The sequence below is a fragment of the Oncorhynchus mykiss genome, chromosome 10 (assembly GCF_057628025.1).
Source record: "Oncorhynchus mykiss isolate SJ-2025 chromosome 10, ASM5762802v1, whole genome shotgun sequence".
Taxonomy (NCBI): domain Eukaryota; kingdom Metazoa; phylum Chordata; class Actinopteri; order Salmoniformes; family Salmonidae; genus Oncorhynchus; species Oncorhynchus mykiss.
Genome location: NC_143031.1, coordinates 5,759,365 through 5,776,689, shown reverse-complemented (window position 1 = coordinate 5,776,689; position 17,325 = coordinate 5,759,365). Strand labels below are relative to the sequence as shown.

Genomic DNA, 17,325 nt, shown 5'->3' with positions numbered 1-17,325 from the left:
CAGAGGTGCTTCTGCTAAAACTAATGCAATGTTCACGTGGTTAGTCGGTCTCTGGAAATGTCCTACCTGTTAACTGGTGGTAGTTCTACACATGCCGCGTTCCAACCAGTTAGCAAGTCCAGAATGTTAGTTTCATAATTCTGCGTGTGAATGTGGCATGACGAAAGCAGCCGAATAAAATCAACATCGTCACTCGCAATCGGACTCGCTGCGTACTTCCTTGTTGCGATCAAACATGGTCATTAAAATGCATCATAACAATTTTTTTTTAAATCTCTCCCACGTCACCCTATTCTGGCTGCAATCCCCAAAGACCTCCAAATAATTTTTATTTCACCTTTATTTTGACAGTGAGTCAATGCACATCAAAATACAATATACACATTAAACTAAACATTAAACACAACAATAAATGAAAAGCAAAACACAATCGTAAAAAAAAACAAACAGACATTCTTCAGTTAAAAAAGGTGGTCTGAAATGCCCTAGTGGGACACTTAAAAAAGAATAAAAAATAAAACACATTAGCTAATTCAGCTGCTAGAATACATGTTAAGAGTTGTTACCGGCGTGTACCTCCATGAATGTGAGCTGTAGACAGTTCCGTTAATCCTATTTTTTTTAAAAGCAAAAGAGAGAAAGAATGGGTTCGGGGGAGACCGTACATCTCTACCTTTTATAGACTTTATCTACGCCAACAAAGGTGGAGAAACCATAGACCTACATAATAACTCACTACTGGACCTGTACAGACTGTAGACCTACATAATAACTCCCTTTGTGTTACGAGTACTCACTCATGGACCTGTACAGACTGTAGACCTACATAATAACTCCCTTTGTGTTACGAGTACTCACTCCTGGACCTGTACAGACCTACTACTCACTCCTGGACCTGTACAGACCTACTAATCACTCCTGGACCTGTACAGACCTACTACTCACTCCTGGACCTGTACAGACCTACTACTCACTCCTGGACCTGTACAGACCTACTACTCACTCCTGGACCTGTACAGACCTACTAATCACTCCTGGACCTGTACAGACCTACTACTCACTCCTGGACCTGTACAGACCTACTACTCACTCCTGGACCTGTACAGACCTACTACTCACTCCTGGACCTGTACAGACCTACTACTCACTCCTGGACCTGTACAGACCTACTACTCACTCCTGGACCTGTACAGACCGTAGACCTACATAATAACGCCTTGTCACAAAGCAACTTGATGACACAGGGGTTTGTTGATTCTGATTCGCCACGAGACTTTAGCATCACACTCCTTGATGAAAACAAAATAACACTAGAGCCACTGGTGACACTGTGGAGTAAGTCTCCGGTGTAAAAATATTTAAGTGGCTTTGAACAGGGGTATGGTAGTAGGTTTGTCTCAAGAACTGCAACGCTGCTGGGTTCACACTCAACAGTTTCCCGTGTGTATCAAGAATGGTCCACCACCCAAAAGGACATCTTGACAACTGTGGGAAGCATTGAAGTCAACATGGGCAAGCATCCCTGTGGGACGATTTCGACACCTTGTAGAGTCCATGCACCGACGAATTGAGGCTTGTTCTGAGGGGGGGGGGGGGGGGGGGGGGGGGGTGCAACTCAATGAGGAAGGTGTTCTTAATGTTTTGTACACTCAGTGTAGGCTATAGACAATGTTCTCCAAGTTCAGTCATTCCTTTCAACCATGTTATATTGTGCCCTTACCGGTATCTATTAGAGTGGACCTTTCATCCTCGGGACTGACACATTTTATACTGTTATGTGTTCTCTCTCTCTCTCTCTCTCTCTCTAGTGAATATTCTTCATGTGTGATTTAAGGGAACTGATCTGACTAAAGCATTTGTTACAATCCTTGCAGCGAAAAGGTTTCTCTCCGGTGTGAACACGCGTGTGGCGTGTCAGATCGCCCGACGTTACAAAGCCCTTTTCACACACAGGGCACTTATATGGTCTCTCACCTGTGTGACTTTTCATATGTTGTGTCAGACCTCCCTTCCAAGTGAATTGTTTGCTACAAACGTTACATAGATAGGGTTTCACACCGGTGTGAATTCGCTGGTGGCATTTCAGAAGACTTAATGTTGTACAGCATATTCCACACACGGGACACTTAAAAGGTTTCTCCCCTGTGTGAGACATCATATGACGAGACAGGCTTCTGCTATAAACAAACATTTTGCTGCAGACGTGGCACTGATGCGATTTCTCCCCTGTGTGATTCTTCATGTGTTCTATTAGGGTTCCCTTCCAAGTGAAGCTTTTGCTGCAAACCGTGCACAGAAAAGGTTTCTCTCCTGTGTGAATTCTCTGATGGATTTTTAGCGAAGAGGCCCACCTGAAGCCTTTTCCACATACAGGACATTTATGCACCTCTCTCTCTCTGTGAGTCTTCATATGCACCCTCAGGTAACTCATTGTTCTGAAACTTTTGCCACAGTCGCTGCAGAGATACGACGTTTCCTCAGATTGCTTTTCTTTTGCAGTTTTTCCACAGTGATTCTGCTGGTGACGTTTTAGAAAACTTGAAGATGAAAAACTTTTCCCACATACCGGACACTTAACTGATTTCTCCCCTGTGTGAGTCCTCATGTGTTCCGTCAGGTGTCCACTCAGAGTGAAGCTTTTGCTGCAAACGTTGCACTGATGTTGTTTCTCTCCGGTGTGGAGTCGCTGGTGGAGTTTGAAATAAGCCGATGACGTGAAGCACTTTCCACATACAGGACATTTATGCAGCTCTCTCTCTCTGTGCGTTTTCATATGCACTCTCAGGCAACTGATGGTTCGGAAGCTTTTGCCACAGTCGCTGCAGAGATACGACTCCCTCTCGGATTGATTCTCTTCTGGTTTCCCTCCGCAGTGATCCAGCTGGTCGCGTTTTAGAACACTTGATGATGCGAGGCCTTTTTCATATACAAGGCGCTTAGATGATTTCTTCCCTGTGTGCGTATTCAAGTGTTCCGTCAAGCTTCCCTTCCACATGACGCTTTTGCCACAAACTTCATGACGACAAGGGTCCTCTTTGATTTCACAGTGTTTTTTTAGAGCAGACGATGATACAAAGCGTTTTTCACATACAGAGCACTTACAAAGTTTCTCCCCTGTGTGAGTCATCATATGCCTGACCAGATGCCCCTTGCGGTAGAAGCATTTGTCGCATTCTTTGCACTTGTGCGATTTCTCCCCTGTGTGATATATCTGGTGTATTTTTAAAAGACTTGCACTTGCGAAGCTTTTAATGCACACGGGACACTTAAACGATTTCTCTCCTGTGTGAGTGCTCTGATGTACTTTATAATTGGGTAAGGAGTTAATAAAGTCTGTACTGCACACAGAAGACTGATTGGGTTTCTCACTATGAAGCATCTGGTGTTCCTTTAGACTGCTTTTACTGCACACAGGACAGCTGTATGTTTTTGCACCTGGGTGAGTAGTCCTCATATGCTTGTTGACGTAGCACTTGCATCTGACTGATCTGCCACCTTTTTGGCACTTAAATGATTTCTCCCCTGTGTGAATTGTCTGATGATATTTTAAAGAAGCTGTGCTATGAAAGGATTTACAGCACACAGGACATTGGTGTGGTCTATCTTTCTCCCCAGTGTGAACTTTCTGGTGTAGTTGTAGAACGTTTAATGACTTAAATCTTCGACAACAAAAAGGACAGCGGTGTGATTTCTCCCCTGTGTGAATTCTCCAATGTACTTTTAAAGGGCCTGGTGTCTTAAAGCATTTACTGCACACACGACACCTGCATGGTCTCCTGTTTGTGTGAGACTTTAAAGGTGCTTTCAGCTCACTGGTTGTCTTGGCCTCAGTGCAGACTTGAGAGATTTGTTTTTTCTTTTCCCGTGTTCTCTTTGACCTTGACGGTAGTTCTTCACCCTCGTCTTCATCAATACTTACAATGATTTCACTCAGAGCTGCAGAACAGTGTGGATTTACTGTAGAGAGGGGATGAAAGTGACTGGATAGTTGTGATGCTCTGTAGTCCTCGTCATCCAATGCTGATTGGGTCTGTTCAGTTGTGTTGGAGGGTAGAGAGTCCGTCTTGCTGTCCTGGTCACAGTCACTTTCCACACAGGGAGGAATAAATATCAATTGTACAACCTCTGTGGTAGCAGACCTAAGTCTTTGAAGCTGCTCTTCCTCCTGACTGGTCTTGAGTTCCTTCTGTTCCTCTGTAATCTGTGTGGGCTCTGGGTCCTCCTGCCCCGGACTGGGGCTCCACTCATGCTCACAATGCTGCTGCTTAGGGGAAACCTCCTCTTCGGGGAGATTTAGCTGCTGGGGATCTGGAGAGAGAGGAAAGGAAATAAGTAGCTAGCACCCAAGAAACAATTACAAATATTCACACTGAAGTCTATTCAGAATTATCTGAACTAATGCAACATAACTGCAGCAGGTGATTTACTAGCCCCATTTTGCTACTTCATATTTGCAATATTACATAAGAGGAAGTTCTTAACCACCTGCATTCAGGTCTAGAGGATTCTAATATCCCATAATTCTGCATAAGACAAAATGCCCTACCCCTGGCTATAAATGTTTAGAAAAAGCTGTTGCACAGCAACTCACTGCCTTCCTGAAGACAATGTATACAAAACACTTCAGTCTGGTTTTAGACCCCATCATAGCACTGAGACTGCACTCGTTAAGGTGGTAAATGACCTTTAAAGGGTGTCAGACCAAGGCTCTGCATCTGTCCTCGTGGTCCTAGACCTTAGTGCTGCTTTTGATACCATCGATCACCACATTCTTTTGTCTACACAGACAAATTCTGGCCTGTTTTAGATCTTATCCATGGGAAAGATATCAGTTTGTCTCTGTGGATGGTTTGTCTTCTGACAAATTTCGGTGTTCCTCAAGGTTCTATTTTAGGACCACTATTGTTTTCACTATATATTTTACCTCTTGGTGATGTCATTCGGAAACATAATGTTAACAATCACTGCTATGCGGACGACACACAACTGTACATTTCATTGAAACATGGTGAAGCCCCAAAATTGCCCTCCCTGGAAGCCTGTGTTTCAGACGTAAGGAAGTGGATGGCAGCAAATGTTTTACTTTTAAACTCGGACAAAACAGAGATGCTAGTTCTAGGTCCCATGAAACAAAGAGATCTTCTGTTGGATCTGACAATTAACCTTTGGTTGTTCAGTCATCTCAAATAAAACTGAAGGACCTCGGCGTTACTCTGGACCCTGACCTCTCTTTTGACGAACATATCAAGAATATTTCAAGGACAGCTTTTTTTCCCCAATCTCCGTAACACTACAAAAATCAGAAAATTTCTGTCCAAAAATTGAGAAAAATTTGTCCATGCTTTTGTCACTTCTAGATTAGACGACTGCAATGCTCTACTTTCCGGCTTCCCGGATAAAGCACTAAATAAACTTCTGTTAGTGCTAAACACGGCTGCTAGAATCTTGACTAGAACCAAAAAATGTGATCATATTACTCCAGTGCTAGCCTCCCTACACTGGCTTCCTGTCAAAGCAAGGGCTGATTTCAAGGTTTTACTGCTAACCTACAAAGCATTACGTGGGCTTGCTCCTACCTATCTCTCTGATTTGGTCCTGCCGTACATACCTACACGTACGCTACGGTCACAAGACGCAGGCCTCCTAATTGTCCCTAGAATTTCTAAGCAAACAGCTGGAGGCAGGGCTTTCTCCTATAGAGCTACATTTTTATGGAATGGTCTGCCTACCCATGTGAGAGACGCAAACTCGGTCTCAACCTTTAAGTCTCATCTCTTCAGTAGGTCCTATGATTGGAGCGACGAACCGCCCTTGCTGTCTCTGCCTGCCCGGTTCCCCTCTCTCCACTGCGATTCTCTGCCTCTAACCCTATTACAGGGGCTGAGTAACTTGCTTACTGGTGCCCTTACATGCCGTCCCCTAGGAGGTGTGCGTCACTTGAGTGGATTGAGTCACTGACGTGATCTTCCTGTCCAGGTTTGGGTTCGTGCCGTGGGGGAGATCTTTGTGGGCTATACTCTGCCTTGTCTCAGGGTAGTAGGTTGGTGGTTGAAGATATCCATCTAGTGGTGTGGGGGCTGTGCTTTGGCAAAGTGGGTGGGGTTACACCCTGCCTGTTTGACCCTGTCCGGGGGTATCGTCGGATGGGGCCAGTGTCTCCCGACCCCTCCTGTCTCAGCCTCCAGTATTTATGCTGAAATAGTTTGTGTCAGTCTGTTATATCTGGTGAACTGTGTGAATTTAAGTACGCTCACCGCACCTGCTGTCTCCAACTCTTAATGATCGGCTATGAAAAGCCAACTGACATTTACTCCTGAGGTGCTGACCTGTTGCACCCTCTACAACCACTGTGATTATTATTATTTGACCCTGCTGGTCATCTATGAACATTTGAACATCTTGGCCATGTTCTGTTATAATCTCCACCTGGCACAGCCAGAAGAGGACTGGCCACCCCTCATAGCCTGGTTCCTCTCTAGGTTTCTTCCTAGGTTTTGGCCTTTCACCATGCTTCTACACCTGCATTGCTTGCTGTTTGGGGTTTTAGGCTGGGTTTCTGTACAGCACTTTGTGACATGTAAAAAAGGGCTTTATAAATACATTTGATTGATTGATGATATTATAGGGTATAATTTATTTTATAAACTCAGTCAAGTCCCATTCTGAGGCGCTGTGAAAGCAGACATCTTGACAGAGCGAGAAAAAAAATGGAATTATTAAGAGTTGGCGAAAATAAAAGTGGAGGGCTTGTTGCCGGCAACACCTTTCATATTTCAAGAAAAGTCAGCAAAAACGTATCAGGATGCTGCAGTTAGTGGGGGGGAAAATGTGTTGGTTTGAAAAGGTGTATCAGAGTTCATTTCCTGCAATTCTAAACATTTTGCCATGTGGCACATATTTATGTTGAAGTTTAACAGCTAATTTCCTGCAATTCTTCCCAGTTTTTAATATGATATCTGAGTGAGAGAGACCAACAAAAATCAATGGTGCCCCCCCATTGATAATTCTACCATGATTACTACAAGTTTAGATAGCTGGGTACACTAACTTAACAATATGAAAATTGACATTGAAAAAGAAAAATGTAATGAAATATTGTCAGAGTTTTAAAAGTAAATGAAATTAAAAAGAACATTTGGCATCTATTAACAGTATGCTAACAAAATTAGCACAAACTAATAGCGAAATCACAGATGCTGTTAGCAGAATGCTAACATGCGAAAACGAATATAAACTAATTGCAAAGACAGGCAAATAAGGCTCAAAGTTATACAAGCATAGCTAGTAGCTACTGGATGGCATTTACAAGAAACACTGAATGAGAGAAATTGTGCAAATGAACAGTTGTGATGCAGGCTTGTCTGATGGATGGTAGAGGATGATGGATGGTAGAGGATGAAGGATGGATGGTAGAGGATGAAGGATGGTAGAGGATGAAGGATGGATGGTAGAGGATGAAGGATGGATGGTAGAGGATGAAGGATGGATGGTAGAGGATGAAGGATGGATGGTAGAGGATGAAGGATGGTAGAGGATGAAGGATGGTAGAGGATGAAGGATGGATGGTAGAGGATGAAGGATGGATGGTAGAGGATGAATGATGGATGGTAGAGGATGAAGGATGGATGGTAGAGGATGAAGGATGGATGGTAGAGGATGAAGGATGGTAGAGGATGAAGGATGGATGGTAGAGGATGAAGGATGGATGGTAGAGGATGAAGGATGGATGGTAGAGGATGAATGATGGATGGTAGAGGATGAAGGATGGATGGTAGAGGATGAAGGATGGATGGTAGAGGATGAAGGATGGATGGTAGAGGATGAAGGATGGATGGTAGAGGATGAAGGATGGATGGTAGAGCATGAAGGATGGATGGTAGAGCATGAAGGATGGATGGTAGAGGATGAAGGATGGATGGTAGAGGATGATAGATGGTAGAGGATGAAGGATGGATGGTAGAGGATGAAGGATGGATGGTAGAGGATGAAATGGTAGAGGATGAAGGATGGATGGTAGAGGTGGAAGGATGGATGGTAGAGGATGAAGGATGGATGGTAGAGGATGAAGGGTGGATGGTAGAGGATGAAGGATGGATGGTAGAGGATGAAGGATGGATGGTAGAGGATGAAGGATGGATGGTAGAGGATGAAGGATGGATGGTAGAGGATGAAGGATGGATGGTAGAGGATGAAGGATGGATGGTAGAGGATGAAGGATGGATGGTAGAGGATGAAGGATGGATGGTAGAGGATGAAGGATGGATGGTAGAGGATGAAGGATGGTAGAGGATGAAGGATGGATGGTAGAGGATGAAAGATGGATGGTAGAGGATGAAAGATGGATGGTAGAGGATGAAGGATGGTAGACGATGAAGGATGGTAGAGAATGGAGGCTTCAATACCCTAATGGTATATCTAGAACCAGACTACAAGATGCCATGTCGAAAAACCAAGACAGCCCCGATGGAGAAAATGATTCCTCTGCAAGTGCAGGTACAAAGCGTGAGCTATGATTAGGTTTAAAATCACATTTTAAGAAGATACATTTTAGAAATAGGGAGGCTTTATGACTTTTTGTGGTAACTAGTGGTAGTTAACCAGGACTGCGGTATATTGAACTGCATTGCCCCCTAGTGGTCATATGCAGAACCACATCTCAAATTGGTATTCCCAAGGGGTACGCGCAACGCTGTCAGGGGTACACCAAATAAAAATGTGACTTTTTTTTAAATCAAATGTTTTTATTTATTTTTATATTCACATTTTCAAACAGTCCATTTATATTTTCCAACGGGGCAATACATTTGGGTGAGGTTTTTTACCCCTCACCTGAGTAGCCTCGTTTCACTGCCAAAAATGTAACCATCTAGTGTTCAGCGAAATAACAATACAATGTCAAATACAGGTAGCCTAGTCAAATGATTAACATCCAATCACATTAACCCTTACTCATCCAATCACATTAACCCTTACTCATCCAATCACATTAACCCTTACTCTCTCACGGGAATTCCACTAATGTAGCTGCTGCTCATTCTGTTTGAAAAATAAGCCACGGGAGTTTTTTGAGCGAGAATTAAAAGCAACAGATACCATTAATAAGAAGGGGCTAGACGCGTCTTATTTGGTGAGGTACCGAGTAGCTAGAACAGGCAAGCCCCATACTATTGTGGAGGATTTAATTCTTCCTGCTTCAGTGGATATGACTGGGACAATGCTGGGGGAAAAGGACAAAATAAACTATACAGACAATGTCTTCATCAAACAACACTGTTTCACGATGCATCAGTGACACGGCAGGAGATGTTTTGAAACAATTACTGCTTCGCATACAAGCCAGTGAATTATATGATTTACAGCTGGATGAGTCAACAGACGTGGTGGGCCTGGCACAGCTCCTGGGATATGTCTGTTACAGCTGGATGAGTCAACAGGTGTGGCAGGCCTGGCACAGCTCCTGGTATATGTCTGTTACAGCTGGATGAGTCAACAGACATGGCGGGCCTGGCACAGCTCCTGGTATATGTCCGTTACGTTTATGAGGGGTCAATTAAGGAAGATATCCTCTTCTGCAAACCACTGAAAACCAGGACAACATGAGAGGATATTTTTTAAGTACTGGACAACTTTGTGACATCAGATGGACTTCGGTGGTCAAGATGTGTTGGTATCTGTACTGATGGTGCAAAAGCCATGACAGGGAGACATAGTGGAGTGGCAACATGCGTAAAAGCAACCGACACCACTTGGGTAAACTCTTGCTGCCAAGGGAATGTCTGACAGCCTGAAATACATTTTGGACACTACTGTGAAAATTGTGAACTTTATTAAAGCAAGGTCCCTGAACTCTCATGTATTTTCTGCATTATGTAATGATATGGGAAGCGACCATGTAATGTTTTTACAACATACAAGGGAAGGGGTAAAGTATTGACACGTTTTTTTTTTTTAATTGAGAGATGAGTTTAAAGTTATTTACTGACCATAATTTTTCACTTGTCTGATCGCTTGCTCAATGACGAGTTTCACACACGACTGGCCTTTCTGGGTGATGTTTTCTCTCACCTGAATGATCTGAATCCAGGCTGGAGGCTATGACTAACAAGTTGGAGCTCATATCTGTCTGCATTAACAAGGACAACACACAGGTCTTTCCATCATTGTATGATTTTTTTTGTGAGCAAATGAACAAGCTTACGGACGATGTCAAATGTGATAAAGCGAAGCATCTGAGTGAGCTGGGTGCGCAATTACGCAGGAACTTTCCCAAAACAGACAACTTCTTAACTAACAACTGGATTCGTTATCCCTTTCATGCCCTGCCTCCAGTCCACTTACTGATATCTGAACAAGAGAGCCTCATCGAAATTGCAACAAGCAGCTCTGTGAAAATAGAATTTAATCAGAAGCCACTGCCAGATTTCTGGATCGGGCTGCGCTCAGAGTATCCTGCCTTGGCAAATTGCGCTGTTAAGACACTGATGCCCTTTGCAACCACATACCTATGTGAGAGTGGATTCTCAGCCCTCACTAGCATGAAAACTAAATACAGGCACAGACTGTGTGGAATATTATTTAATACAGAGACTCTCTCCAATACAACCCAACATTGCAGAGTTATGTGCATCCTTTCAAACACACCCTTCTCATTAACCTGTGGTGAGTTATTCACAATTTTTGATGAACAAATAAGGTTTTATATGTAAGATGGTTAAACAAAGAGCAAAATTATTGATTATTATTATATTATTATTTGTGCCACGCCCTGGTCTTAGTATTCTGTGTTTTCTTTATTATGTTGGTTAGGCCAGGGTGTGACATGGGTGATTTATGTGGTGTGTTTTGTCTTGGGGTTTTTGTAGGTTATGGGATTGTGGTATAGTGGGGTTATCTAGAAAAGTCTATGGTTGCCTAGAGTGGTTCTCAATCAGAGGCAGGTGTTTATCGTTGTCTCTGATTGGGAACCATATTTAGGCAGCCATATTCTTTGAGTGTTTGGTGGGTGATTGTTCCTGTCTCTGTGTTAGTTTGCACCTGATTGGCTGTTTCGGTTTTTCACGGTGATTGTTTTGTATATTGTTTGAGTTTTTTTCTTCGTTAAAGAACATGAACTACGCCGCATTTTGGTCCGATCCTCTTCAGAGGAGGAGATAGAAGAAACCCGTAACACTGGTCCTATAAGAGCTCTTTGTTACTTTCCACGAAACCGGATTGTGACAAAACTCACTCTTATGTTTCATAAATGTATCGTATAGTATGTCTGTGGCAGGCTTACAATGAGGGCAAAAAAACAACATTTGAGAGCACTCTGACCCTGGTGCTAGAGGGGGAACGCAGCTGGAGGTTGAATGTTTGAAGGGGTATGGGACTATAAAAAAGTTTGGTAGCCACTGCGCAAAAAAGATCCATCCTTGTCTCACAAATACAACTCTAGTGCAACCCCTGATCACCTGCAGATTCATTAGATTGAGACATGTCCAATGGTTCTGTTCATGTACACCAGTGGTCACCAATCGTGCGATTGACTGGTCGACCACCGTAGGGGCGGTAGGTAGCCTAGTGGTTAGAGCGTTGGACTAGTAACCGGAAGGTTGCAAGTTCAAACCCCCGAGCTGACAAGGTACAAATCTGTTGTTCTGCCCCTGAACAGGCAGTTAACCCACTGTCATTGAAAATAAGAATTTGTTCTTAATTAACTGACTTGCCTAGTTAAATAAACTACTTATGCTTAATGTTTAAGGACAAGTGAATCCCGTTATATTTTGCGCCGTGAAACCTAAAAAAAATAATATTTTTTTTTAAATCACGACTAAACGACTGTTAGCTTTTTTTTTTATTAAAAAAAATATATAATTTCAAAATGGTCTGAGATTAACAACATTGGCAGGGAAATTCAATTATAGCCAATATGCAGTGATAATATTTTGGACCTATAACCTACTGCACAAACCTCATTGCTACAGAACAGTTTTTAATTGGTTAATGTTGCACAAGTTTTTTTTATTCAGAAAAGGTTGATGACCACTGACGTACACGGTTCTGTACGGCAATTAAAGCGCGATGTAACTTATTTGGGTGAAATCTTACATTATCATCATCGGCTCTTCGACATGTAACGATAAATATTGGCTAAATATCCCACATTCTGATACTTAATACCTGGGTCTCGTTCATTTGCAGAAAGTAATCTTATTCTTTATCTCAGAGGCATGTTTGTTCCAAAACGTTAGGTCATACGCGACCCTAGTGGGCACATGATGGCAGTGGTATAGATTGGGCTGGCCACTAACTAGTGTGATTCAGAAAACAAATGTTACATCAGTAACAAACCTGCACCTAAATGACCCAGAAGAAGCCCTCGTAGACGGTCGTTCTCTCCCTGAACCTCTGCGATCGTCTTTTCCACCACAACAAATATCTCCACCGCCGCTGTTGTCAGTCGCTCCTGGTACTCTGCTAATGTCTTTTCTGCTGAACCAAATATCTCCACTGCTGCTGTTGTTAAACGCTCGGTGATAAACACATTCAACAGCTGTAGTTTGGACATTTTGATAAAAACACAATGAATAATACTACAATTTATAGACGCCCTTCGGCTTCAAACCATCACGTTTCTGCGTTACTTATTTCTCACTCAAATGTCTTCTTCCGAGGACCAAGGTAAATTCACTTCCGGGTTGGAGTATTGGGTGAATTCGATTATGCTGAGTGACGAGGCCCCGGGCAAAGGCCCGTTACGTCTTCGGGCGAAAGCGGGGAGGGAGGAGCAGGAGTGCCCCTTCACAACTCAAAAAGTAATCTGTGCCTCTTGGTCATTTTGTCAACAAGGCAGCAGGTCCGGCTCCAGGCAACGGTCGCCTGCTGCTAGGGGGCCCTGCTGCCTTGTTGACAAAATGACCAAAATCGTTAATTGTTGCGTTTATATTTTTGTTCAGTATACATAACTATGAACATTTGAAGACATTTTGGGGACTACTATAACTATATTTCATACAGGTATGGTTAAGCAAAATTGTTCAAAAAAGACCCCATTGTGACTTGTAGGTTGCCTAGGAGGAGCTAATGCCTGTTTAAGCAACTCCGTTCATTCTTCCTCATCAGACAATCAAATAGCAAACGTGCACTTGCGGAAGAATAACTAATTCCCACAGTAGTGACACAGAACAATGAGTCAGATGTTTCACCGGACGTATAAATCTGAAGCATCCGTTTGGCATTTTCCTCTCACTACCAAATATGGTGATGAGAAGAAGCCCAGTGGCCGGCAGTGGGACAAGATGGAGCGCGGTGGATTTTGGCCTATGAAACATTTGATCTCAAAACAGTACTCTTCCCATAAACTATAATCTGTTACGAAAACTAAGTTTTGTAGACTTTACCCATTGCTAAAGTTTTTAAAAAATTGCGTTGTTTTTTTTTTATTTTATTTTTTTATTTCACCTTTATTTAACCAGGTAGGCTAGTTGAGAACACCTTTATTTAACCAGGTAAGCTAGTTGAGAACAAGTTCTCATTTGCAACTGCGACCTGGCCAAGATAAAGCATAGCAGTATGAGCAGACAACACAGAGTTACACATGGAGTAAACAATTAACAAGTCAATAACACAGTAGAAAACAAAGGGGGAGTCTATATACAATGTGTGCAAAAGGCATGAGGTAGGCGGGTTGCAGGAGAGTATTGGAAGCTTAGGTTTAGCAAAATGTTTTTAAAGAGATATGCTTAGAAAAGTATGAAAAGTATGTAAAAAAAAACGAAAAAGAAACAATATATACAAGGGACACGACAGGACGACTTACTGCTACGCCATCTTGTTGTTTAGGAGTGTAAAGGCGAATTAAGTTATTGCACGAGGGCATTTAACAGAGTAGAAGTTCCATTATGGAAATATCCAAATACATTCTAGAACGCGCCAATATAATCTTGCTTTGCTCTCCCCACCTCCTTGCCTGTTCTTCCCACTATGGTTCATTTGCTACCATTGGAAATGACAGGATGTATCTTGGATTAGTTATACATATCTAGCTAATGTTAGCACATCACTAAGGTAAGCAAAAAATTTTTTTACACAAAATGGCAATAACATGTTTTTATTATACTGGCTAATATATAAAACACTAAAATGACAAGACTATTTCCAAATTATACAGTCTGACATGCATGGCCCTCAGAAAGTATTCACACCCCTTGACTTTTTCCACATTTTGTTGTGTTACAGCCTGAATTTAAAATGGATTAAATTGAGATTGTATCACACACAATAACCCATAATGTCGAAGTGGAATTATGTTTTTAAAAATTAATGAAAAGGTGAAATGTCTAGAGACAAGTATTCCACCCCTTTGTTAAAAACCTATTTGGGGACGGTTGCGCTAACGTAGGCTAATGCGATTAGCATGAGGTTGTAAGTAACAAGAACATATCCCAAGACATAGACATATCTGATATTGGCAGAAAGCTTAAACTCTTGTTAATCTAACTGCACTGTTCAATTTACAGTGAAAGAATACCATGCTATTGTTTGAGGAGAGTGCACAATTTTGAACATGAAAAGTTATTCATAAACAAATTAGGCACATTTGGGCAGTCTTGATACAACATTTGGAACAGAAATACAATGGTTCATTGGATCAGTCTAAAACGTTGCACATACACTGCTGCCAGTGTGGCCAACATCTAAATTGCACCTGGGCTGGAATAATACATTATGTCCTTTCTCCTGCATTTCAAAGATGGTACAAAAAAAAACATTTTTTGGGGGGGATTTATCTTTTACCAGATCTAACGTGTTATATTCTCCCACATTCCTTTCACATTTCCACAAACTTCAAAGTGCTTCCTTTCAAATGGTACCAATAATATGCATGTCCTTGCTTCAGGGCCTGAGCTACAGGCAGTTAGATTTGGGTATATCATTGTAGGCGAAAATGGGGGGAAAAGGGGCGTATCCTTAAGAGATAATTATTTTAAGGCAAACCTGAATAAGTTCAGGAGAACAAATGTGCTTAACAAGTCAAATAATAAGTTGCATGGATTCACTGTGTGCAAAAATAGTGTTAGACATGAATGTTTAATGATTACCTCATCTCTGTACCCCACACATACAATTATATGTAACTTCCCTCAGTCGACTAGTGAATTTCAAACACAGATTCAACCACAAAGACCAGGGAGGTTTTCCAATGCCTCACAAAGAAGGGCACCTATTGGTAGATGGGTAAAAAAAGCAGACATTGAATATCCCTTTGAGCATGGTGAAGTAATTAATTACACTTTGGATGGTGTATCAATACACCCAGTCACTACAAAGATACAGGCGTCCTTCCTAACTCAGTTGCCGGAGAGGAAAGAAACCGCTCAGGAATTTCACCATGAGACCAATGGTGACTTTAAACCAGTTAAAGAGTTGAATGGCTGTGATAGGAGGAAACTGGGGATGGATCAACATTGTAGTTACTCAACAATACTAACCAAATTGATAGAGTGAAAAGAAGTAGGCCTGTACAGAATAAAAATATTCCAAAACATGCATCCTGTTCGCAACAAGGCACTAAAGTAATACTGTGGCAATGCAATTAACTTTTTGTCTTGAATACAAAGTGTTATGTTTGGGTCAAATCCAATACAACACATTACTGAGTACCACTCTCCATTTGTTTAAGCCTAGTGGTGGCTGCATTATGTTATGGGTATGCTTGAAGTTATTAAGGACTGGGGAGTTTTTCAGGATCAAAAATGTATGGAATGGCGCTAGGCACAGGCAAAATCCGAGAGGAAAACCTGGTTCAGTCTGCTTTCCACCAGACACTGGGAGATGAATCCACCCTTCAGCAGGACAATAACCTAAACCCAAGGACAAATCTAAACTGGCATTGCTTACCAAGAAGAGTGACATTTCCTGAGTGGCTGAGTTACAGTAGTATATGTTTGTCTGGCAATGATCAACAACCAACTTGAAGAATTTTGAAAATAATAATGGGGAAATGTTGCGCAATCCAGGTGTGGAAAGCTCTTAGAGACTTACCCAAAAAGACTCACAGCTCTAATCGCTGTGAAAGGTGCTTCTACAAAGTATTGACTCAAGGGTGTGAATACTTATGTAAATTAGATATTTCTGTATTTCATTTTTCAAAAGTTTTCTACAATCTATTTTATCCATTTTGAATTCAGGCTGTAACACCACAAAATGTGGAATAAGTCAAGTGGTATGAATACTTTTTTATATTTTATTTACAACGACGGCCTACCCCGGCCAAACCCTAACGACGCTGGGCCAATTGTGCGCCGCCCTATGGGACTCCCAATCACTGCAAGTTGTGGAATCGAACCAGGGTCTGTAGTGACGCCTCTAGCACTGAGATGTAGTGCCTTAAACCACTGCGCCACATGGGTGTACTTTCTTAAGGCACTCTATAAATGAGTTTAACTACTTTGCTGGTTAGTTATCTTTTCAAAAGAGCTAACTTAGCTTGCTTGTGGATTGGCTGGCCATTTAGCTAATGCTTTTTTTTTTTTTTATCTAACTACATAATGCAGCAAGTACAGCTACTACCTTAACTAACTGCTTAGCTAGCTATTTTCTCTGGAACAATGAGCTAAAATAGCACGCTATATCTTAGCTAGCTAGCTGCATCTTTGCTGGCTGTTTAGCTAGTTGGCTAATGTTTTGAATCATCTAACTAGCAAATGTTACATGTTATAGCAAGTACAACTACTATTTGTACTAACTGCTTACCTAGCTATTTTCTCTGGGGCAATGAGCTAATATAGCAAGCTGTATCTTAGCTGGCTGATAGATATATGTTCATCTTATTAACACAATCGCAGGTTGGTGTATAATTAAAAGGTTCCTCGTATGCTTGTCAATGTAAATAGGAGCCTCTCGGGCTGGTGTATAATAAAAGGAAATAAGTTCCATAAATTAACTTTTAAGAAGGCAAACCTGTTCATTGAAATGCATTCCAGGTGACTACCTCATGAAGCTGGTTGAGAGAATGCCAAGAGTGTGCAAAGCTGTCATCAAGGCAAAGGGTGGCTACTTTGAAGAATCTCAAATTTATTTTGATTTATTTTAAACTTTTTTTTGGTTACTACATGATTCCATTTGTGTTATTTCAGTATTATCCTACTATGTATATACAATAAAATAGGAAAAATCCTTGAATGAGTAGGTGTGTACAAACTTTTGACTGGTACTGTATATTTTTAAAACTAGTAATGTGATTTACCTACTTGTTTACCTACATTTATGTTTACCTCTTTGTTATCCTAGGCATACAGAACCCTGCCAGCACCCACCTCAACCCCTCAGAAACCAGTTAGCCAG

General features: G+C 41.7%; 1 protein-coding gene across 5 annotated transcripts; it reads right to left on the bottom strand.

Moving 5' to 3' along the window:
* Positions 1 to 322: 322 nt before the first annotated feature.
* Positions 323 to 12,679, bottom strand: LOC110491263 (uncharacterized). 5 transcript variants are annotated; one of them, XR_016484083.1, is made up of 3 exons: positions 12,331 to 12,679; positions 867 to 4,308; positions 323 to 805 (listed from the first exon to the last, which is right to left on the bottom strand). XR_016484083.1 is itself a non-coding variant. In XM_021564605.3 (2 exons), the coding sequence occupies exons 1-2, from the start codon at positions 12,545 to 12,547 to the stop codon at positions 1,805 to 1,807; spliced, it is 2,721 nt and encodes a 906-aa protein (XP_021420280.3). In that variant the 5' UTR covers positions 12,548 to 12,679; the 3' UTR covers positions 323 to 1,804. The 5 variants fall into 5 exon arrangements, 2 of the variants coding, with proteins under 2 accessions (XP_021420280.3, XP_090044922.1); XR_016484082.1 differs by having other exon boundaries at positions 925 to 4,308; XR_016484084.1 differs by having other exon boundaries at positions 954 to 4,308.
* Between the last annotated feature and the right edge of the window lie 4,646 nt (positions 12,680 to 17,325).